At 41.9% G+C, this 25,179-nt stretch overlaps 1 protein-coding gene and 1 long non-coding RNA gene across 2 annotated transcripts; one reads left to right on the top strand and one right to left on the bottom strand.

The window, feature by feature from the left end:
* Positions 1 to 637: 637 nt before the first annotated feature.
* On the bottom strand, positions 638 to 3,978 carry LOC147446328 (uncharacterized). Its single transcript, XM_086525587.1, has 3 exons — positions 3,844 to 3,978; positions 2,684 to 3,182; positions 638 to 1,506 (listed from the first exon to the last, which is right to left on the bottom strand). Exons 1-3 carry the CDS (start codon positions 3,917 to 3,919, stop codon positions 1,011 to 1,013), a joined length of 1,071 nt encoding a protein of 356 aa, XP_086381713.1. The 5' UTR covers positions 3,920 to 3,978; the 3' UTR covers positions 638 to 1,010.
* Positions 3,979 to 5,909: 1,931 nt separating this feature from the next.
* Positions 5,910 to 9,709, top strand: LOC147446329 (uncharacterized). Its single transcript, XR_015189861.1, has 2 exons — positions 5,910 to 6,490; positions 9,363 to 9,709. It is a non-coding gene; the product is annotated as an uncharacterized LOC147446329 (long non-coding RNA).
* The last annotated feature ends 15,470 nt before the right edge of the window (positions 9,710 to 25,179 follow it).

Below are 25,179 nucleotides of genomic sequence, written 5' to 3' on the forward strand. Positions count from 1 at the left end.
TTGCTTGTATGGTTGTTTGCATTTGTAATCTCTGAAAAGTTGAATTTTAAGGATAACATGCAATAAACAAGTTTGAGTAGACTATTGTGCATGGATGAGTGATGTTGGGCATAAAAGAACACATATGCAAGAGATCTGGATGAGAAAACTGTAATTTTTTTATCAACAGACATTATACGCGTATGATGTCTTAGGGCCTAGTAGGAGACCGAATTTGCCAAAACAGACTGCAATAGAGTGTTCTAAAGGGGTATTTTATCCTAATTACACCTTAAGACTAAAGTTTTGACCAACATTTGGTCCCCAAAAGACAAAAGTCGTGTGTGAAAACGGTGAAAAATAGGAACCTTGAGATTTTGTGCATGTTTCTACATGGAAAATTGGTAAAAGTGCTTGGGAAGCATTGCTGAAGACTTGTGGATACTTGTGCATCAATTCTAGACAAAAATTCACCAACAGACATCATCCGTGTATGATGTATCAAGGGTAGATTTGGCAGTCAAACTGGACTTTTTGACTTGACAACCATAGCTTGATTTCAATTAGTACATTTGTGGCAGTGTTGTCATAATTTGGAATACACATTTAGTTGTAGTTAAGTACAAAATCACCTCACCAATACCATAAATTAGGCTAATATTTGAGTTCACACAATGACATAAAGATCCATCTCATCAGTATTGATAACATATTTCTCATCATAATTTTCTCTATGTTCACGAGCAAAGCACAATCATAATTACATTTTGGTAGCTATATTTGTGCCTTTTTTTTTTTGAACATGGTACACACGTTTAGGTACGATTTAGTTGGTGGTATGTTTGTAGTGAAAATGTCTACCATTATATGTTGCCATAGAAACATGCTTTGAGCTCTTGCCTAATGCAATATTGTATGGGAATTCAATATTGTCTTGTAAAAGGCTAGCTCCTCATATAGCGGTGGATGCACTTTTGGATTTACTAGATGCTTAAAATTCCATGGCGAGGATGTGGAAGGTGTGCAGTGCGTTAGTGAAGATGAGGAAACCTATTTAGCATCCTATGTAGTGAATCTTTATAAGAGTGGGCTGAATGATCTTTCAAGCTACATGCATAACTCAAGATTGGGTGACGCCGACCTCCATGCTTCAAAGTTATGGTATGGGGATTCTTCTCATCGAAATGTATAAACCCACGCACATGTTTGTACACATTACGACCATGGGAGATTAGGTCAAAACGTGGCATATTTGGGATGACATCGTCTTTGTTTACCACACGATAACTTCTTCCTTTATTTACTACATTTTTGTGGAAATCCTTTGCAAATGCTCTGTTTCCAACACGTGGTGAGCCAATTGTCACACACCATATCTCTGCTTTGGGATATGCCACATATCGACACCAATGCGCACAAAGTGTTGCCAATGCACCTCCGAGACCGTGCCCAATGCAGATCACTCGTCTCACACTTGGTGTGTGTGCTCCTAGCCCTTCTGCCACTCGTTGTAAGTTCTCATTGGGCCTACAACGAAACATGGTGAACGTTCTTGTAGTTAAAAAAAATGAAGTCATATAACTAAAATTGATGAAGACAACAACATGAACTACTATGAGGGAGGAATCACAACCTAGCTAGGTGGGCTACCCTCATCTTGAACTACTACTAGCAACTGAGGAACCAAAGGTCTATGTAGGTGGGCTACTGGTGGGTAGTTGGAGAGCCCCAATGGGTCCTAGCTAGACATGCATTCCATTTTGAGTAGCTTGTGTTGTTTACGATAATAAGGAATACCAAGTGGTATGTAAGAGACGTCGATAGTATAACAGATGGGGTACATAATGAAGGGCAAGCAATGGGCTTGAGAACATATAATCCCTATCAGAACAATTTCTAATTCTCACTTTTCCAGGTGCGGTTGTGTGTTGTGTTGATATTACCTCCTTGGCTTCATTAAATACAACACACACTTTAGTACTCGAGTGAGAAGAGCTCATGTGAACGCACATGCCTCAAGAATCTTTATACATTTTCTAATGTAGGAAAATGAACTTTTTCTCATGATTTTTCATATAGTTCTTACCTCATGCTTAACTCTTTCTCTTTGTTTATATATAGTGCCATCACGAGCTTCTAAGTGGGAGGCACCGCATACCTAGCTTAATATGGTTGGAGGGTAGGGGAGCAATGCCCCCCCCCCCCCCCCCCCCCAAAAAAAAAAAAAAAAAAAAAACAACACACACACACACCCGACAAGTGGGCACTGTATAGCTAGCTAGAGTGGTTGGAGGGGAAAGGGGATTGTTGGCCCCCTAGCGGAAGAGGGAGGGTAAGGGACCGTGACAATGTTGGAGATACCTTGCCCTTAAACGATGCCTAGTTAGGGATGGGGTGCCTTCCTCACAGAAGCTGAGGAATGCACCCCATTTTACTTTTATATGGCATTTTTACAACTTTCAGTATATAGGGTAAAGGAGCCAATAACAGAACGGGTCTAAAACAAAGATGACATTAACTTAAATATAATTTATCAGCTAAATCTTGGATATCCGTAATGGGTATTGCCCTTGATGTAATGAGAGCTTTTTTTTAAAACCATAAAGGGCGAAAGCAGATTTATAAGAGCTATCTTTTAACGTTAATTTCATTAAAAATCATTAAGAACTACTAGCAAAAAGATCTGTTATATGCATGTGTGTACCTAGAGGTCTTAGTGACATCACGGAATGCAAGTTGGAAGCCTTTGTGAGCCTTAACGTGCGGAGGAGAGTGGTACATGGGGGTATGAGATGCATTGTAGAGCTCCATAGGGATTTGCTCCACCATCACGTCGGTAGCAGCATCCGCAATAAAGGAGCTCCAATCTGGCCAAGAGAGCTCGGTCCCTCGAAAGGTGAAGGCAAGCGACCCATCCTTGAGCAAACACACGTGAACCCCTGTGTCTGTTCCAATATTTGACTTTTTGTACATTGCGCTTCGCTCTTTCATATTTTTTATTAGTTGACTCTTCCTCACAATGGAGGGAAAATATGCCGCCATGCTCAAATCAGAGTATGCCGCCCCTGCCATTTCCACAAAGTCCTTAATACCAAAAACCTCCTTGTGAATTTGCCTCTCACTACGCCTCCCATGGGCATCGATGTTGGAGTCGTCGGAATCGCTACTGCTCCACTCCTCGCTGCTCGATTCACTGTTGTTAGCTGCAATCATCCAATACATGCAAGGTAGTGCATCTCAATTACTTACAACACAAGGAAGTCTGTGATCACACATTCCCCCTATGATCCCCCCACATAGTAAGTTCTGACAATAGCATAACCTATCGTGAGGGAGGGAATCATGGGTCCAATGTTTCCTTGCCCATCAACCCCACCTAGCAAGGTATGTCGTGCCTTCTTTGATAAAGCTCATGATGTGGTGGTAATTCACAAGATGGGAATTATTATGAGAATTTGTGGTAAGCTCATTGTGCATGTGTGTGGTGGTAGGTCACAAATGTGAAAATCACTATGAGAATTCGTGTTAAACTTCTTGTGCATGTGTGGCTAGGTGTGGTAACCGGGTCTAGTGTATTTTAATCGATTGAAATTATAAAATCTCGATTAGATTTTGAGCTTGCCTTTAAGAGAATCAGTAGATTTACACAAGTTTTAGCGTAATGACCGGCAAAAGCTTCAAATTTTGGCCTGAAAACCGGGAGAATTTCAAGTTTCCCCTTATTTTGATCGGTTAGGAAAAATGTATTTTTCTAGCACAAGAATGCACAAAAATCTAGGGAGAGAGGATGGCAAAAGAGAAACAATTCCTTTCCCAACATGCAAATCTAAACTTAGTGATTAGCTAGAGGTGAGTAGTAAGTACCGTCGTTGAAGAAGTGGAGGGCTCGTTTGGCGGCGTCAGCCACGACATCGAGCAGAGTAATTTTAACGGAAGCCATGGACGCCGCTAGCTAGTATATTAAGACTTAAGTGCTGCCGGCTGGGAGAGATGAAGTCAAACGAGGGCCCTCACTCAATTTATAAATTGAGCCTTGAGGCAATGCGAGGCTGCCGCATTTCATACAGCTTGCAAACGTACTTTCACGCAGCATTTCATACAGGTACGTACTTAAACCTTTTTGACCACCCAAACCTTTAGTCGGCAGGTCTATCCGACTCTACCTTCTACTCTCTCTCTCTCTCTCTCTCTCACACTCACACTCACACTCACACACACACACTCACACTCACACTCACACTCACACTGTTCTACTCACAATATTTCCCACATTGTGACTTACCTCAACATCATGAGTTTATGTGAGGGAGGTGCCCCATACCGAGCTAGGTACGATTGGGGGCCAGGGACCGCAGGCCCGATGGGGGGGCCGGTGGTCCCCGGCCCCCAATCGTACCTAGCTAGGTATGCGGTGCCTCTCGAGCATAAGCTCATGATGTTATGCATTGTATGAAAAACATTGAGAAAGACTCCGTTTTCCTACATGAGAAAATTTCTAAATCTTCTTGTCTCTCTCTCTCTCTCTCTCTCTCTCTCTCTCACACACACACACACACACACAGGGCAAGCCCTTGTCAGTTCCTCTTCTTGTTTCACACAGGGCAAGCCCTTGTCAGTTCCTCTTCTTGTTTCTTTTTTTTTTTAATGGGTGCGGGGCTATACTTCCGCGCACGCGCGTGCGCGAGAGAGAGAGAGAGAGAGAGAGAGAGAGAGAGAGAGAGAGAGAGAGAGAGAGAGAGAGAGAGAGAATCTCTCTCAATATTATGGAGGGAATCTTCTTTGATTCTTTGAGAGCATCTTATTTGAGAAGCTTGTAGATTTCCGACATAGACATAATCCAAACAGGATGAGTTTCATGCATTGTTAGGTACAAAGTAAAACATGTGGGCAATTCAACATTTCTCAATTATTGTATGCAGAAGTATCCATTGTCGTCTGCCATCCCCTTGACATGGATCAATACATAGCCCTTCACGATTCCTAAAAATGACTGAACGTGAGAGGCTACAGTGCAAGCGCCGCATTTCATACAGCTTGCAAACATATGTGCACGAAGCATTATAGTGCTCGAAAAAAACATAGGTTTAGTGTAATCCCACCTACAAATTTTGAGATTTACCTCTAAATTTTATATTTGAAGGTGAGAAAACCTACAATTTTTTTAAAAGATTAGTGTAATTTGATGTAATAACCTTCAAATTTAGTCAATTTACCTCAATTGTTTCTCATATTTAGGTTTGACAAGTTTTTGGAAAAACATTTTTTTCGAGCACTGTTGCGTGCGTATGTGTGTGTCCTTTTGACCACCCAAGCCCTCTTAGTCGGCAGGTCTACCCTCTACCGTCTCTCTCTCTCTCTCTCTCTCTCTCTCACTCACTCTCACACACACACACACACACACACACACACACACACACAAGGCAAGCCCTTGTCAGTTCCTCTCTCTCTCTCTCTCTCTCTCTCTCTAGGAAGTATAGGCCCACCCCCGTCAAAAGAAAAGAAACAAGGTGAGGAATTGACAAGGGCCTGCCTTGTGTGTGTGTGTTTGTGTGTTAGAGAGAGAGAGAGAGAGAGAGAGAACTTCTCTCTAGTTTCCCAATATTTTATGGAGGGAATCTTCTTTGATTCTTTGAGAGCATCTTGATTCTTATCTGAGAAGCTTGTGGATTTCGACATAGACATAATCCAAACATGATGAGTTTCATGCATTATTGGGCAATTCAACATTTCTCAAATTATTGTATGCAAAAGTATCCATTGTCGTCCACTGTCCCCTTGCAATGCATAGCCCTTGACGATTCCCGAAAATGATTGGACATCTTAATGGTAACTGCAAAGTAAAGGAAGCTTAGTAGTAGTATAGTCTATAAGCAGACTTATCTATCAATATCTATAATCTATAATCTATACCTATATACTATATTAAAAAGACAGAGGTCATCTTCACGTGGCTGCAAATGCTTGCAGCCATGAGATGACCGTCTGCCTTTCCCTCTGCCTGCACGCAGCGAACATCAGCTAGCCCCGCCCAACACAGCCTACATGGCATCGACTCGACACACCTTGAGTTGCGGGTGCATGTCCTTGGAGTCTGGAGCCAACTCCCGCGGCCCAAGATGGCCAGCTGCCTGCACGATCTCAAATCACTTTAGCTTCTCTCTGTCTTGCCGGAACTCGAGCTGAGGAGGACCTCTCCAATCTCTATATAGAGATACAGTGTTGCCTTTTCTTTTCTCCATTCACGTCAGAGCCGCAGCTGACAACATTCTCCTGCAGGTATGGACCCGCGTATATTATTGACGAGCTTTTGTCCACTCACACAAACCACCGCATTGCCTGGCCTTGACAGTGGACACATTCCTGGCTGGTGTGAGACTCAAGAGGACTTAGAACCCACCAAGTTGCCATCTTGGCTTCATCTGCTACTCTCGAAATGGCGCTCTTGCTTGCCCCAATTATCATCTGCCATGCGTGCTTAAGCCCCATTTGGATTCTACTCATGTAGCATTAGGTTTGTTGAGGAAATCCTTTTTCTGTTGTTTTTTGTACATTAGAGAGAGAGAGAGAGAGAGAGAGAGAGAGAGAGTTGAGGGGATGCTGAAGAGCGCGAGCTTAAGCCCCAATTTGGATTCTACTCATGTAGCATTAGGTTTGTTGAGGAAATCCTTTTTCTGTTGTTTTTTGTACATTAGAGAGAGAGAGAGAGAGAGAGAGAGAGAGAGAGAGAGTTGAGGGGATGCTGAAGAGCGCGAGCTCCAGGTTACAGCGGTGAATGCATTTGGTCTCTCTCTCTCTCTCTCTCTCTCTCTCTCTCTCTCTCACACACACACACACACACACACACACACGTGGTTGTTGCTCGCTGGAACGAGCAAGGACGTAGTGTGTGGACGAAGCAGTACAATAGTGTGGGTGGAATTTAGCAAGCAAAGGTAGCTTGCACAGGTCTCTCTCTCTCTCTCTCTCTCTCTCTCTCTCTCTCTCTCTCTCTCGCACACACACACACACACACACACACGTACATGGTTGTTGCTCGCTTGAATGGGCATGGACGTAGTGTGTGGGTACACTACGCAGGCAGGGCGGCATTTATGTGGCAAACAGGGCAAGCTTTTGCAAGATGTGATGGAGGAGATAGAGTAGATGCTGCTGTTCAAATACAAGGGACACTCACTTGGGCAAGAAGAGAAATGTGGCCTTCCATCGGGTAGCACAGAAGGTGGTGTCCGTGGACAAGTTTCTCCCCGACAGTCTCTTCTCAAGGGTTTGGACGTACGAGCTCCTGGGCCTGCATGACACATTCTCCGAAGCTGATGATGACCATGGCCTCTGCATTTGTCGCAAGGACCTACACTACTCACCCTCCACCGGTTACACTTGCCAATGGGGATACTGCTTTCATGAAGCCCCCGTGTGTAACTGAAGCTTCTTCCTTTCAGTAATCTTATTAAGCACTAAGCCTAGGCTAGATCAAAGTAGCTCTGCAGGACGAGAGTGATCACAACGTAAAGTCACATTGATAATTGATGTGTGTATCCTTGGCATAGCCATAATAAGTTGGCCTTCATGAGTCATTAGCAACCTTTCAATTTAGTAAGTATGCAAACCACTGTGAATATGGAGTCTTTATTAAAGTGTCCATTTTTAGTAAAGCAGGGATGATCTTGGGTGAGAAAAATGTCCCTTCTAGTGAGCCCGACACAAGTGATGCGCTATACAGAGAGAGAGATTGTCGGTACACACACACACGCACAGAGGGAGGGAGGGGCCGCCGAAGGCGGCCGGCCGTACTAGTATATATAAAGGGGGAAGGGATTTAGGCCCCCTCCCCTTGACACGTGTCGAAAGCACGATTCTCCGGCTAGTGAACTTTGCACAATTTGCACACAGGTGACACAATAAGAGAGAGAGGTGTCCCAGGTTTGGTAGAGGAGAATCAGAAGAGACATGCAAGATTGACGAGGGAAATAATCGCTCATTGAAAAGAGTTGGTGGGGCGGCTAGCTGAGTGTAGGAGAGTTAGTTAGCACCCGAGGATTAATGAACAGTGGGCCTCTTCACAACCCTTCACTGGAAAGGGTGCAACAGTAGTCCAAGCACCTCGATTGGAGGGAGCCAGTCTCTTCAAATCTCCCATCAACGCTCTCTCCAAACACCTTCCTCATTGTCTCTTGCCCACACAACACCCACAACAGCTCAAAGGCATGGAAAGAAGGGGCAAAAATAGGGAGGCTTGCAGAGCAGAGTGGCAATAGCTTTGTGTGTACTCGCTTAAGAAGGAAAACATGTAGGTATTAGGAGGAGATGTAGGGTTCCCCATGAGATGTGTGTAGACCCCTCCCCCGGCACTCACCTCTCTCTTTTTCTCTCTCTCTAAAGTCTTCTGCAAGGCTCTTCCATTTGCAGTGCCCATTGTTAGCAGGTGAGATGCAACTTCATGTTAAAGCCTTCACCTCAAGGCAAGTTGCATCATCTGACTATTGGCTTGGATTTTGAAAGGGAGGGTAGGTGTTGCTACACACGGTAACATTGGGAGAAATTTAGGGCACCAAAGAGTAGGGAGAAAATAGCAATTGAGCGATGAACAAATGGATCAGCAAGCTACTTGCACTTTTTTGACTTGCAGGAGCAAAGGCAATGACACGGTTTAATTTGCAGCAACAGGGGCACCTGATGGAATCACGCGAGCAGGAAGGCAGTAGCTTGGAAGAGGGCACTTTCCAACAAGAGGAGGGCAATGAGAGGTTGGCACTTGCAACTAGGACTGCGTTAGTGGTGGTAGCATGTACACGACTGCTATCAACAAGTGCAATGGATTGTTGATTTTTAGGGCTACGACATGGTAACTACCAGGAGAGCATTCCCTGATGGTGGTAGTTGCATGAAGCTTGGAAGGCATCTCACATATGTCAACAAGAATCACCTACCTCTCTCTAACTAAAAGAAAGCATATCTCTCTCTCTATGCTTAAGAGATTAAACTGACTTTAGAGAGAGGTTATTGCCATAAGTGTCAATTTGTATGTAACTTTGCACCGTAGCCACACACACACACACACACACACACACACACATAGTCACTCTACAAGGCTTGCTAAAACATGTTTTATACCATTAAAAAAGGGCACCCTTCAAAACATTTTCAATTTTCAGGTTGAATTTTGAAGCATATGCATTGGTGGTTTTCTTCAAGGCAAGATTAGGTTGAACTTTGAAGTATTTGCATTGGTAGTTTCCTTCAAGGCAAGATCGGAATCTAGCTGTAATTTTGCGAATTAGCTGACTAAAACTACACTTAAACACCTTTTTTTCTCAAATGAGAGAGAGAGAGAGAGAGAGAGAGAGAGAGAATGACATCGTTGACCATTGATAATTTTGCACCAGGTCCACACTTTTCTACCGAGTGAAAGGTCCCGTTAAAAGTGGCAATGGCAAAAGGTGTCTATGATGGTTCAAAAGGTTTTTGGCCTAAGAAGGTCATATAGAGGAGTTGGTAGAGAAAACGTGCTAATCTCTCACCATGAAAAGTCCACACTTTTCTAATGAGTGAAAGGTGCTGTTAAAAGAGGCAATGGCAAAAGGTGTCTATGATGGTTCAAAAGGTTTTTGGTCTAAGAAGGTCATATAGAAGAGTTGGTATAGAAGAGTTGGTAGAGAAAAACGTGCAGATCTCTCACCATGAAAAGTTTCACTATAACAGTAAATGTAATGTACCCTTTGTTTGCACTTTAGTCTTTTGATCACCATTTGATTACATGCAATATGATTTCTTCTTCATTTTAGTGTTCTTAAAAGGTGTCTCTATATTGGTGTTGATGGGAGGCATTAAAAATGTATAAAGAAGATCCTCTCCCTCTCTCTAACTGATGAAAATAAGGGTAAACTTGAAATTCTTTTGATTTTTAGGTCAAAATTTGAAGCTTTTGCCGATAATAACATTAAACTTTGTGTAAATTTCTCGATATTCTTAAAAGCAAGCTCAAAATATAACTGAGATTTTATAATTTTAGCCGATTAAAATACATTGGACCCCGATTTGTTTCCAATACTACCTCCCCCCCTCTCTCTCTCTCACTCACTCACACACACTCTCTCTCTCTCTCTCTCTCTCTCTCACACACACACACACACACACACACACACACAAAGGAAATTTTTTATGTTTTTCAAAATGATTTTTCTCGAACTTTGATGTCGCACACACACACACACACACACACACAATTTATTACAACTAAAAATATTGCCTTCTTGAGGCCACCGTAAAAACTTTACCTTGTTCCAAAAGTGAATCCACATACACTTGCACTCACATTCAGGATGTCATCTTTTGGAATGGATTAATTGTGGTTGCTGCCCAAGATACTGATATGGCCAAAAGAACTCACGATGATATATTGTAAGTCAAGGGTTGTTGAAAAAAAACGTCGTGCTTGGCATTGCCTTGGTCGATATGTATGCTAGATGTGGTGTAGTTCATAAAGCACAAAAAGTGCTTGAGGAGCTTCCTATTTGAGATGTCGTCTCTTGAGATGCACTGATTGCGGGATATGCCTAACTTGTGTCAAGGCCAAGAAGCTCTGGTCTATTTTCGGTTGATATGAGGCGATGGTGTCTCTCTAGACGCAATCACATACACTTGGCACTTCTTTGGTCGACATGTTGTCCAAATGTGGTGCACGTCATAAAGCACAAAAAGTGATCGAGGAGCTTCATGTATGGGATATGGTCTCTTGGAATTATGCATTGATTTCCGGTTATCTCCAAATTGGGCAAGCCCTGGGCTATTTCTAGTGGATGCGAAGCGAGGGTTTTCACTCCAAATGCCATCACATACACATGCATCTTGAAGGCAAGGGTCATGGTCACGAAGCTTTGGGCTATTTTTAAGAGATGCACATATTGAATCTCTCCGAATGCAATCATGTACACTCGCACCTTAAAGGCATGTGGCACACAAATTGCTTCACTGCCCTTCCCTCTACTGCACCAGAACTCTCCTCACCAAGATTCAACAGTGGTTTATCAGGTGGTGGATCAATTTCATCATCTTCACGAACACCATCATAATGAAATGGATCTATGTTTCCTGCCCTGGCCTGATCCCTTGTATAATATACACGAGAGTGTCTCTTACCCCTCTAGACATTCATCATCCCAGAAAAACATCCATACATAGAAGAAGAATACCTAACAATTGCTTACGTCCTCACGAAAAGAGAACATAACTAGCAGGATTGCCAAATGTGTTGTAGGTTCATCAACACTGAGAAAGCTGAATCATCATACTACCCTTAATCTCACATAACTCAAAATTACATTCAGAAACAGTGAAATATAACACATAAGACATGAGATGAGACAAGAAGTAACTCAAAACAGAATTCAAAAATGCTTTATTTATCAAGGAAAGAGCTACAGAGTCATCCCCTTACAGTCGGATACTTCACAGAGCGCAAAGCACAATTATAACTACTTCACCAAAAACTGGTATAACAACCTCATTCTTGATACAAACTAACTGTTAAATATCCGATTCACCACAATCCAACTGACTACAATCCGATTCATTACAATATGACAGAGCATATCCGACTAATTATCAAAACATATCCGACTTACTACTAAACTGACATGTTGATGTGCCTGTCAATACTTCTCTATCTTTCTCTCTCTCTCTCTCTCTCTCTCTCTCTCTCTCTCTCTCTCTCTCTCTCTCTCTCTCCCCTCCTATCTCTTTCTCCCCCATGGACACGACATTAGGTTGGACTACTTTCAATGGTACCATACCTCAAAATTGAGGCAGGCATGCAATGTGCACAATAATCCCTCGAACAAGAAGCTTCTGTGAAGAGATACTGCGTAAGAAGCACAATAAAGAAGCTCTTCTTCAAAGCACTCTACAGAAGGAAGAGCGCTCTTGCACTGTGCACAACACAAAACGATGGCTACGTTTACAACCATAGATCTTTATCTCTACTCAAAATGATGGCTACATTTATATAATTGTATATACATTTTTGTGTACATATATATTTGTTTATGCATGTATGCACTCGAAGGTTAGACACTTTTTTTAATCATGACGTTGCGGTCATTGATCCACTCATGCATTGATTACCGCAATGTACCTTTGGTTTTACAACGGTTGAGACTGTGATGATATCTAAAGAGGTGCCACTTGACCTTTGGCACTACTGGCCTCTACTTAGGTCTACTAGTATGGATATGTATCTACGTGCTTGTGTGCATATATACTTGTGTACGTATGTATAGATGAGTGAGTAGGAGGGAAAGCTAAATCTCATATTGCACTTTCTAATGTAGATGTAAGACAAGAGAACACATGGTGGGGAGCAGCCATCTGGCTCTTCTTTTGGTTGGTTCACATCACAGGTGGGCTCCCACCCGGGGTGGGCATCTCCTCCAGTGGACTTGAGCCTTGAGGGCCGTGAGAACAAGCAAAGAAATAAAAATTATTCCTGGCTAGTTATCCTTAAACCATAGCCTTAAACCATGAGTGTCATAGGTTTATTTTTGTTAATTGCAAGCATGGCCATCCTACACCTACTCTACTCAGGTTCCTCCACCGCTCGTAGATCCAGACCTACAACAGGCTATCTCTTTACGAGACCAGTACCTCCGTTCGACGGAGGGATTGTTTGGCCTCTACACTCTGTAGCAGCTTGCAACCTACGATCTTTCTCCGTAGTCCACACCATGGGGGAGTCAAGGAGGGACTCCTTAGATCCTGAGCCTCGTACCGACGACACCTCAGTATACGGCCCCTTCTTATCGTCCTACTCCCCTTCTATCGCAGGGTCCCACTGCCATGGCATCACAGGGTCCCACGCCACTCCATTCCACTCCTGCTTTGCCATAATATCGTCAACGCACTTCTTCTAGCAGCACAACGCATTGACTCTCATCTCAAGGCAGCGAGCACCGAGATAGAAGAAGCGGCGGGGAATCTTGTGGCTTCACTTGTTTTGGTAGTGGCGGGGGAACTGAGTCCCCTATTTGAGAGCGTGCTTCACTTGATGCAGAGGACAAGGATACTGACGTACCCATGCTAGAAATTCATGGGGGCTACTACAAGGTAAAATATGGAGGGGAGGTGGACTTTGGTACATCATAATATCGTCGACGCACTTCTTCTAACAGCACAACACGTCGACGCTCATCTCAAGGCAACAAGCACCGAGAGAGACGACGTGGCGAGGGATCTTGTGGCTTCACTTGTTTTGGTAGTGACAGGGAACCGAGTCCCCTATTTCATGGCATGCTTCCCTTGATGCAAAGGACAAGGATACTGACGTACCCATGCCAAAAATTCATGGGGGCTACTACAGAGTAAAATATGGACGGGGAGGTGGACTTCGGTACAGCACACAGCAAGGCATTTTGACACCATCTTCAGATTCTTATATATTCGACGTATAACAATTGTTTTGTAAAGTTTAGAGACCAACTACTCGATCATGCACGCTACATTGAGGACACGCTGCATGCTAGATTTCCAAATGCCCCGATTAATGTTTTTCACAAAAGTGGTTGGAGGTCTACATAAAAACTTTTTTGAAAAACAAGCAGTCCAGTGTACGGCGTGCAACAGCCACAACCAGGTTAGAGATCTAGACAGAAGCTATCACGGTGGCAACATGGCAGATGTGGACTGGAGGAAGAAATGCAAGAAAAGAGCAATTAGGCTACAACAAGCTCATCCTACAGACAACAACGCAAAACTCGCGCCAAAAAACTCCCACAGACTATGACTCGGGAGGCAAAGCAACTTGAAAGGACAAATATGTAAGACTGATTAAATTATAATCTAAATCGATGATTATAAAGATTATAGTTGATGATTTGTTATTGTTATTGCTAACTTAGAAAAATATCACTCTTACTTGACCAACCAGAGAGATGGTCAAGTATTGAGAGCGGCATATAGAATTTGATACTTAGTGATAGTTTCTCGAGAACAACCACATCTCCCGCGAGCAATTCGACGCAATGCTTGGATCACTACAAGCGATAAGTTTAAACAAATAATTTTGTAACAATTGTTTTGAACTGTTGATATTTGTTCATTTGGTTTGGGTTTATGTAGAGTCAAGGTGATCAAATGTACGTGCCTCTGGATGACAACGAGGACAAGGAGGATCAGATAGAAAAATATTTGTCCAAACTTTCGTAAAGTCCCAATGTGGCACAATGTATATACAACTATTTTCATTTTATTTGTAACTTTTTTAAATAGTTGATCTTTTGCACATTAAATTGTCAAGGCAAAGTAAATTCAATTTCAATTTTTTGTTTTTTTGTATACTCTTTCAAAAAACAATTGACGTTTCATTGTTTTATGCAGGTCAAAAATAAAGGTGTTCATTTGGGCAAATGTGCACCTTTATTTTTGAATAGGTGTTTAGCGGTAATTATCACAGTACTAATGAGTGGCAATTGATGCGATAATAGTTGCGGGTATATTATTGTAGCTATTATCGTGATTATTGCTTTCAAATCACTACCACATCGCGCTAATAGATGTGGGTGTCTTACCGTAGCTATTCCCGCGATTATTGCTTTCAAACCACTACCACAATTTTAGCCGTGGTTATTTCCACATACACATTCTTTCTCTTTCTATTTTCCTTTGTTTTTCTGCGGCAATGCTAGCGATGAAAGACGGGAGGAGTTGACGCAAGAGAGGGCACTGATTTTGAAGCTGCAATTGGAGTTGTGTGCCAGACATAATGACCAAGGTGAAGACTAGTGAATAATCACACACATGGCAGGGTGTAGCGAGGGAGATTTCGTAAGGGACATCATAGTTCTCTCTCTCTCTCTCTCTCTCTCTCTCTCTCTCTCTCTCTCTCTCTCTCTCTCTCTCTCTCTCTCACACACACACACACACACTAAGAGGAGAAGTCTATAATCACTAGCATTCCCGCGGAGAAACAAAGGAAAATAGAAAGAGAAAATATTGTGTACGCGGCAATAACCGTGGCTAAAATTGCGGTAGCATTTTGAAAGCAATAACCGCGGTAATAGGTACGATAATATAGATGCAGCTATTACCACGTCAATTGCCAATCATATTGACGTGCTAATTATCGGCCTATTCAAAACAAAGGTGCTCATTTGGGCCACCCAAAATTTGGTGGCCCAGATGGGCACCTTTATTTTTGACCTACATAAAACAATGAAACATCAGTTGTTTTTTGAAAGAGTCTACAAAAAAAGCAAAAAATTGAAATTAAATTTACTTTACCTTGACAATTTAATGTGCAGAAGATCAACTATTTAAAAAAGTTACAAATAAAATGAAAATAGTTGTATATACATTGTGCCACATTAGAACTTTACAAAAGTTTGGACAAATATTTTTCTATCTAATCCTCCTCGTTCTCGTTGTCGTCTAGGAAACTTCGCTTTTGAAATCAGTTCCTAAGGTTTCGAGGATATTTTCTTTTTTACCAATACAACAAGTAGAGGTTGAATCCTTAAGGGTTGAGCACAAACTTTGGTTAATAAAGGATTTCTGGCTCCTATTTCTATAGAGACATGGGTTTTTTTGGCAAATCTACCTGCCTCCACAATGGAGGACTCTCAACTGAAGATACAATGGATAGTTGATTAAAGCTCCATTCAACATGAAGTTTTTGGACTCCAAGAAGTGTGGGTCTAATGCAGGGCTTTATGTGAGAACGAAAGGACTCATGGAATTCAGTAAAAACAATGCTGATTATTATACAGAATCAGTCCGGAATATTTACAGACGCTATCTCAAGTGTGCTTGCAGATTTCTAGACGCTAAAGCGTCATGTGAGTGTCATAATAACTAATATCTAATTCTCTTAAATGATTTTCTCATGTTAAATTGATCATTAATATGGGAAAGTGCCAGGGGAGAAAAAGAAAGAATATTGGTTAAGCTCGCAGACCGGCCACAATAGGGATCCAAACGAGGGAAAATAGGGATCCAAAGGGGGGGGCATCTGCAAAAGAGCAAGGTGTAACAATGGGATTAAAAGACCCTAAGGTTCAGCCCATTAAGACTTTCCAAAATGCTAAGCTTCCAAAATTCAAAGTTTGTGTCCAAAGGTCAAGAGCCTAGGAAAATTGGATGTTTGGTGTGTGCTAAAAAAGTCTTCATGCATCCCTACATAGAAGGGGGCGAGTCCTAGAAGTAGGAGATGAGAGAGAAACACACATACACACACACACACACACAATCTCCTTTACACAAGGGAAAGAGGGACACATGTCACCTCCCTAGCGAGATGCCCACAAGGTGTACTCAAATCCTATTGGATGGCCTTGGAGGTGGACCAATGAGAATTAGGCTAGAGTAAATCTAGTTTAATTGACTTACAAAAACTTAATAAAATAACCAATAAGAATTAAGCTCTCTAGAAGACTATTGGACAGTCTCCTAAGGTGTCCAATGAGCATTCAACAGCCTAATGGCTTGCATGAATCCTATTGGCCAGGAGACAAAGGGGTCCAATGAGAGTTTATTTACATTAATGAATTACCTAAAGCTCTCACAAAAGGGGAAAGGGGGACACATGTCAAAAGGCTATCACTCATGCTCCTCAAATTCCATTGGCTAAGCCTGGGGAGGTCCAATGGGGTGTCAGCATGAATAAATAGAATGAGGGTTCGGCCAAGAGAGAGATGGAGCTGATTTTCTCAAGTCATTATCACACACACTCACACACAAGTGGAGGTGTGAAGTAAGAAGACTCTCTCTCTCCTTCTCAAGCTTTAATGGAAAGCTTATCAACTACTCCAAGCTTGTGAGAAGGGAGGCCTACACCAACAACTCTTGGCTTAGTGATGCAAGTCCAACCAAGATCCAAGATTCATTGCATTCTCATCTCCTCTACCATGCTAATTACTAAGCTAAGCTATGCTATTATGAGTGATTATGTGAGGAAATGTACATATTTCTCGTAAGCCTACTCCTTCCTTCTACTCTCATACCCCGCTAGCTCTCACCATCTTCGAAGGTGTGTGAGGTCTTGGGTCTGAGACTGTGAGGTAATTGATGTTGTGTTTAATAAGTGTTTTGCTTAGTGATTGAAGTTTCCATCTTCATTGCACTAGCTAGTATTGACGGAATACAAAGAATTGTATTGTAAAATGTCTCTCTTGATGAGAGAAACTATAATACAAAGCCTTTTGGAGGGGGGACCGGCTCCATGTAAATCCGGTCCTCAACTGTTGTCAATAGATTAATCTCTCTCTCTTTTGAAGTATTGTTCATGCTATCTAACTAGGTGTTATGCTTTTTGTTGCTCTGTCCACCCAAGCACTCTTGTTATTGTCATTGGGAATCTATTCTAATGAAATGCTCACTATGTTCATGCTATTTTTCGCTACACACAAGTTACTAGGCCATTAAATGTTACATTGGTATCAGAGCACAAGGTTTCTCTTTTCTTGCTCAAGAAGGGAGGTCCTCATGCTAGCTATAAATGGTTGGTACTATTAATTGCATTTGAGTAAGTAGAATAGAGATTTTTCAGCCTTGCAGTGTGTTTGCCTTCGTGCAGATAACGAGGCATCACCATCGAGAGCTATGGTCTTAATAGTGGAGTCCTACGGGGCTTGCCTACGGCTTAACCACTATTGAGCTATTAGAAGCTTGACAGGAGTCGGTGCTGTTTTGGTGTTGAAAAACCCTCTCTTCTATTCCTTGCAATTAATGGTATTCAAACCACGGGTACAGTAGCTTGAGTGCCTTTTTTGAAGAGGTAAAGAGGAGTAGCAAATAAGGCTTGAAGTGCCAAAGTACACCTAGAACGTTTACACCTAAAAGTTGTTAGAATGACTGACAATAGTAAGCTACCTTGTTTCTAGGCTTCAACAAGCCATGGGCAATCCATCCCTCCAAAGTGAAGTGCAACGGTACCTTCGTGCTCACGGGATTCTCCAGAATCCCCACCATGACGAGAGAGAACCTAGGAAGCCTCCTTGTGAGACTTCAAAAAGAGGCCTCTCTCCGATTTGGGAAGAAGAAGAGGATCCATACGAAGGGCTCAAAAATTTTCTCCTTGATGACTTATCTCCTTCCCAAAGGAGAACTCAAGAGACCCCACTGAAGGAACGAGAAAGAAGTGGGTCTCCTTCCACCTCGGCGGAGATGGCTCCATGAAGGCGGCGGGCTAAACGCTCTCCATCACCTTCAAAATGGAGAAGACCATCACACACTTCTCCACACCATACTTCAAAGGGGGATGACAAAAATCAAGAGAAGAAAAAGGAAAGATAGAGGACACCCTCTTCTCCATCTTCTTCATCCTCTTCCTCTTATGAAATTGATGGTGCATACAAAGAAGATCAAGGCAAGAAAAAGGCAAGAAATAGGTCACCCTCTTCTCCATCTTCCTCAAATTATTCATCTTCTGAAGAAAGTGATGGTGAAACTTTTGAACCATCAAAAAGAAGAAGTCATAGGAAGTCCTATGCCACGTGGAAGAGGTCGTCCAAGCTCAAGAAGTTCAAAGAGGGAGGAAAGAGTATCTCTTTCCTTACCTAAAATGGCACCTTTGGTGCTACGGACAAAGTCTTGGCCTTTATCCAACAATTCAATGTGGTGTTTGGAGATGAGGGCTTCACGGAGTCCTCTAAGCTACACCATGTAGCTATGCACTTTCAAAAGTCCGCCAGACAATGGTGGTCTAGCCAACGGGCCAACGATGAAGCTCCACAAACATGGAAAGCTTCAAGAGCTTCCATTATGAAGCAGTTTTTGGCCACCGATGCCAAAGACAAAGTACTCACCGAATAGCGAAGCTTGAAGAGCTCTCCCTACGAATCCATTCACAAATATGTAGACAAGTTTTGGGACTTACAACTCAAAGCTAATGTCTTCAAAAAGTTGGATTTTGGAGAGAAAAAGCAACAATTTTGTGTGGGCTTAACTGAAGAAATGGTGGAATATGTCAACTCTCAAAGGCCACGCACCATATTGGCGATTATACTCCATACTATAGTGGCTTCACAAATCAATTTCTAAACAGGGGCTAAGAGAAATTCTAAGCCCACGGAAAACAAGGGTTCCAATGAGCCTAAGGGGAAGGACAATGTCCAAAAGTCTCCTCACGGAAATTCCAATAACCAGAAAGATAAGGAGAAGGGAGTTTATAAAGGCAAAAACAAACTCTCTCGTGAAGAGCTTGAGCGTTGTCGCGAGGATAACCGTTGTTTCAAGTGCGGCAAGCAAGGGCATGTGGACCGCGCTTGTCCCCAAAAGAAGACCCACCATGAGCCTCCTAGAGTTACCTTGGTCAAAATCCAAGAGGAGGGAACTCACCACCAAGGATCTCCTCTATGCCATGCTTGGGGAAAGGTAAGAGAACATGATGCTTTTATTCTCTTTGACCCTAGTTCTACTCACAATTTCATATCCACAGAGTTGGCCACCAAGCTAGGCATACAAGCTTACGAGATGGGAGATGTCCTACCCGTAGATGGTGCTTTCAAGGGGAAAGAAGCTTCACTCACTCCATTAACCGACAAATTGAGGCTCCATGTCCAAAGCTATGTGGACAAAGAGGACTTCTTTATCTCTCTTCTCAAGCACGAGGATGTAATCCTAGGGGCCCCATCTTTTGATCACATGGCTGCCAATGTGAAATTCCCTGAAAGAAAAATCTAATTTAGGTTCAGGGAAAAAGATATGTACATATATACTAAGGAAATGGGTAACACCATACCCATTGTACATACACAAGCTTTCAATAAGTCAATAAAGAGCTCTATTTTCGTGTACATGATTTTTGTTAAAGATTCTCAAAATGAACCTAATGTTTTAGCAAAAGAAAATAAACACACTCACAAATAATTAGAGTTATCCAATTTTCTGAAGGGGTTTCAAAATGTCTTTATTGATGACCTCCCTTGTGAACTACCTCCTAAACAAGGCAATGATGACCATGCAAAGAATTAGAGTTATCCAATTTTCTCAAGGGGTTTCAAAATGTCTTTATTGATGACCTCCCTTGTGAACTACCTCCTAAACGAGGCAATGATGACCATGCAATTGAATTTCTTCCAGGAAGTTCACCACCTAATAAACCTCCTTATAGAGTTTCTCAAGCTCAATAAGAGGAGGTTATGAGGCAAGTGCATGAGCTAGTAGAGAAGGGCATGGTTAAGCCTAGCTCATCTCCATTTTTCTCACCCATGTTACTAGTGCAAAAGAAAGACGACACATATCGAATGTGTGTCGACTATAGATCACTAAATAGGATCACTATCAAGAATAGGTTTCCTGTTCCACGGGTAGACCTATTTGATAAGCTACAAGGATCGACCTACTTCAGTAGGATTGACCTAAAAAGTGGCTACCATCAAATAAGGATAGTTGATCAAGACATTGTAAAGACCGCATTTCATACTATGTTTGGTCTTTACAAATACCTTGTCATGCCTTTTGTCTTGACCAATGCACCAACCACATTCAACCGCTTGATGGAGAAGCTATTCAGGCCTCACCAAACCTTTACGAGAGTGTTCTTTTATGATATTATCATCTACTCTAATTCACTAGATGAACACAACAACACCTTCAGGTAATATTTCAAGTTCTAAGAGAGAATAAACTTTATGTTAATTGAAAGAAAAGTGAATTTTTCTTGCAAGAGATTCAGTATTTATGTCACATTATCTCTCAAGATGGCATCCGAATGGATCCATCAAAGTTAGAGGTAATAAAAGGATGGCCTAAACCAAGGAATCTTCATGAACTAAGCAGCTTTATAGGTATGTCTCCATATTATAGACGCTTCATAGAAAAGTTCTCACTAATAGCTGGACCATTACATGACCTAAAAAAGGAAAATGTTAGGTATACATGGTATACCAAGCAAAACAATGCTTTCAAAAAGCCTAAAGAAAAGCTTATCCCTCAACCTATGCTTACATTTCCGGATCTCTCAAAGCCATTTGAGGTCCAATGTGACGCTTGTGGTGATTTACTTGGAGCTGTTTTGCTCCAAGAAGGGCACGCCATAGCCTATGAAAGTCAAAGGCTCGACCCTGTTGAGAAAGCTCTAGGCATATATGAAAAGGAACTCCTCGCAATTCTACATGGCTTAGACTCATGGAAGCACTATTTATTAGGGACTCCTTTCATTCTACTAACGGATCACCAAAGTCTTAAGTACTTCATGACGGAGACCAAGATCTCTGACAAACAAATGAGGTGGGCAAATTTCCTTTTGCAATTTCATTTTCATATTGCTCACATTGCTGGCAAGCATAATTAAGTAGGCAATGCACTCTCAAGATGTCCGAGAGTGAATGCGGTTTCCATAGCAACTCAGAATGATCTATCCTTTATGATAGATGAGTATTGTATTGATCCCGATTTTAGAGATGTGATTTAAGCCCTTGCACTAGGGAAGAAAAAGGAACCATTTACTTTACAAGATGGTCATCTTCTCTATGGTAATAGACTATGCGTTACTAACTCACTCCGTGAGAAAGTAATGTATGAATCTCATGCTCCTCCTTATGCGGGGCTAGAGGGATTCAGTCTATGCTAAAGGGGATTGAAACATATTTCTATTAGTCTACCATGAAAGCAAACAAACAAGAGTATGTTTCTAAATGTGTAGTATTGCAAAATACAAAGTTTGATAGAGGGAAGCAACCTGGATTGCTTCAACCTTTTCCAATCCCTAATTCACCATGGGAGAGCATATCCATGGATTGCGTAAGTCTATTCATGAGAATACGAGAATATGGACGATAGTAGACAGGTTAAGTACAAGGCTAAATTTCTCTTCGGCCTATCACCCCCAAACGGATGGCCAAAGTGAAATAGCTAACCTAACAATTCTTGATCTACTAAAAGCCTATGTAGCGGAAGTGGATCAAAGATCCCAATGGGAGAAGTACTTACCCTTAGTGGAGTATGCCTACAATAACATTGTACATACTTCCATGGGAAAATCACCTTTTGAGGTAATTGAGGAAAGATCAAAAAGTCCCCTGCTACTTAAGGCACACGGGAAGATCTTCGCTGCAGATGAGTATAGCCGAGACCCACAAGAATATTTCCAAAAGATTAAGGACGCTATCTCTATCTTACAGCAAAGGCAAAAGGATGCTGCTGACAAGCACAGAAGAGCCCAAGATTTTAAAGAAAATGATTGGGTCTTACTCAAATTTCCCAAGGCTCAATTAAGGCACACATCGGGCAAGAATACTACGGGACATCAAAAGTACTATGCTAAGTTAGCAAAAAGGTACTATGGTCCCTTCCAGATTCTTAGGCCAATCAATGAAATGGACTATCAACTCAAGTTGCCTAGCCATTGGCGCATACACAATGATTTCCATGGGAGCCTACCAAATCCTTACAAAGGAGAGCCACATCAAGAACCAACAATTGAAGACTCACCGAAGATCAAGGACCAAGAAGAGGTGCTGCAGCTTGAGACCATTCTCCAACATGAGGACAAGGTAATAAGATGCAGTAAGACTATCCAATGATATCTTATTAAGTTTAAGACTTGTCCTTTTGAAGAGGCTAGATGGATGCAAGGCATGCAACTAAAGGATAACCTAAACCTTGTCAATGCTTACAATGCTTCCCTACAGTAAGTTTTTGTCTTATAAGACTCTCTTTTTATTTATTATGCACAAATGTGAAGTAGTATGTGTGCTTAGATCAAGTTTGCGGAGATGACGTCTCCCAAACACCAAGTGGATCTTGTCACTCTACTATGGAAGATTGATAGGACTAATGTGCAAACATGCTTGCGGTAGCCTAGGCTCTCAAGAACCAAATGGATTAGTCATCCATTCTGGAACAATGTCATAGGGTAATATAGGGATCCTCTACCCGCTAGAAAAAGGACTAATGAATATGCTTTATCTTCTCTACCCCATAGTCGAGGACGATTATGATTTCAAGAGAGAGGTAATGTCATAATAAATAATATCCAATTCTCCTAAATGATTTTCTTATGTTAAACTGATCATTTAATATGGGGAAGTGCTAGGGGAGAAAAAACTAGAATATTGGTTAAGCTGGCAGACCGGCCACAATAGGGATCCAAAGGGGGTGCCATCTGCAAAAGAGCAAGGTGTAACAATGTGCTTAAAAGACCCTAAGGTTCAGCCCATTAAGACTTCCAAAATGCTAAGATTCCAAAATTCAAAGGTTGTGTCAAAAGGTCAAGAGCCTAGGAAAATTGGATGTTTGGTGTGTGCTAAAAAAGTCTTCATGCATCCCTACATAGAAGGGGGCGAGCCCTAGAAGTAGGAGATGAGAGAAAAACACACACACACACACACACGCACAATCTCCTTTACACAAAGGGAAAGAGGGACACATGTTAGCTCCCTAGCGAGATGCCCACAAGGTGTACTCAAATCCTATTGGATTGCGTTGGAGGTGGACCAATGAGAATTAGGCTAGAGTAAATCTAGTTTAATTAATTTAAGAACATTGAATAAAATAACCAATAAGAATTAAGCTCTCTAGACTATTGGACAGTCTCCTAAGGGGTCCAATGAGCATTCAACAGCCCAATGGCTTGCCTGAATTCATTGGCCACGAGACAAAGGGGTCCAATGAGAGTTTAGTAACATTAATTAATTGCCTAAAGCTGTCACAAAAGGGGAAAGGGGGACACATGTCAAAAGTCTGTCACTTATGCTCCTCAAATTCCATTAGCTAAGCCTGGGGAGGTCCAATGGGGTGTCATCATGAGTAAATAGCATGAGGGGTCGACCAAGAGAGAGAGGGGGCTGATTTTCTCAAGTCATTATCACACACACTCACACACAAGTCGAGGTGTGAAGCAAGAAGACTCTCTCTCTCTCTCTCTCTCTCTCTCTCTCTCTCTCTCTCTCTCCTTCTCAAGCTTTAATGGAAAGATTATCAGCTCCTCCAAGCTTGTGAGAAGGGAGGCCTACACCAACAACTCTTGGATTTGTGATGCAAATCCAACCAAGAGACAAGCTTCAATGCATGCTCATATCCTCTACCATGCTAATTACTAAGCTAAGCTATGCTAATATGAGTGATTATGTGAGGAGATGTACATCTTTCTTGTAAGACTAATCCTTCTTCCTCTCAATCTACTCTCATACCCCGCTAGCTCTCACCATCTTCGAAGGTGTGTGAGGTCTTGTGTCTGAGACCGTGAGGGAATTGATGTTGTGTTTAATAAGTGTTTTGATTAGTGCTTGAAGTTTCCATCTTCATTGCACTAGCTAGTATTGACGGAACACAAAGAGTTGTATTCTGAAATGTCTCTCTTGATGGGAGAAACCATAATACAAAGCCTTTTGAGGGGGGGACCGGCTCCATGTAAATCCGGTCCTCAGTTGTTGTCAGTAGCTTAATTTCTCTCTCTTTTGAAGTATTTTTCATGCTATCTAACTAGGTGTTATGCTTTTTGTTGCTCTCTCCACCCAAACACTCTTGTTATTCTCATTAGGAATCTATTCTAATGAAATGCTCACTTTGTTCATGCTATTTTTCGCTACACACAAGTTACTAGGCCATTAAATGTTACATTAGTCTAGCATCATATGGTTTGACCATGAAGTTTGGTTTGCCATCAACAATCTAGAATCTACATTCCCGAAAAAGCCTTCATCATTTCATCTTACTCTTAGCTATTCATGGTTAGGTGGACAAGCCAAGGAGTTAGTTATGGCGCAAATTGTCTTCATACAATTTTGTACTTTGATGGTGGAAATGCTCAAAGAGCTAGGGGCAAATGAACTAGGAATGCTTCTGACTACTTATGGTTCTTACAAAGGGTACAAACTATTCTGGGTCTGCTGAAACCTAACTTTTAAGATGATGAATCCCCGTCTCAAAAAAGACCCAACACACTGCTAGCTCCAAAGTCCACGTTTACTTCTTTTCTTACCTCCTCTTTGTCTGCTGTCTCCAATTTTGGAAGAGGAAAATCTAGAAGCTTTACAAGAGGAGGGGTCGAGGACTACCAGTTAAACATCTGTTGGAAAATGTGACTGTGCAGGTGGCGGTCAATGAGATAAGGAGGCACTATCTACCAAGCAAAGCTGAGGATTGCAGTACTTGTTTCATTCATTGTCATTTCGCGAATAGAATTTTTGAGTTCTTTTCACCTAATTCAATTTTTATAGAAAGTTTTGATGTGGTATATGATGATCATTCTATAATAGATAATATGGTGTT

This window comes from Adiantum capillus-veneris, chromosome 12 (genome assembly GCF_014529385.1).
Source record: "Adiantum capillus-veneris isolate H3 chromosome 12, ASM1452938v2, whole genome shotgun sequence".
In the NCBI taxonomy this organism is placed as follows: Eukaryota; Viridiplantae; Streptophyta; class Polypodiopsida; order Polypodiales; family Pteridaceae; genus Adiantum; species Adiantum capillus-veneris.

Coding starts and splice junctions, on each gene's coding strand:
- LOC147446328 (XM_086525587.1), bottom strand. CDS start 3,919: ATGGCTTCCGTTAAAATTACTCTGCTCGATGTCGTGGCTGACGCCGCC. Junction 3,183..3,843: donor CCTCCACTTCTTCAACGACG/GTACTTACTACT, acceptor GGATGATTGCAG/CTAACAACAGTGAATCGAGC. Junction 1,507..2,683: donor GATGTCACTAAGACCTCTAG/GTACACACATGC, acceptor GTTTCGTTGTAG/GCCCAATGAGAACTTACAAC.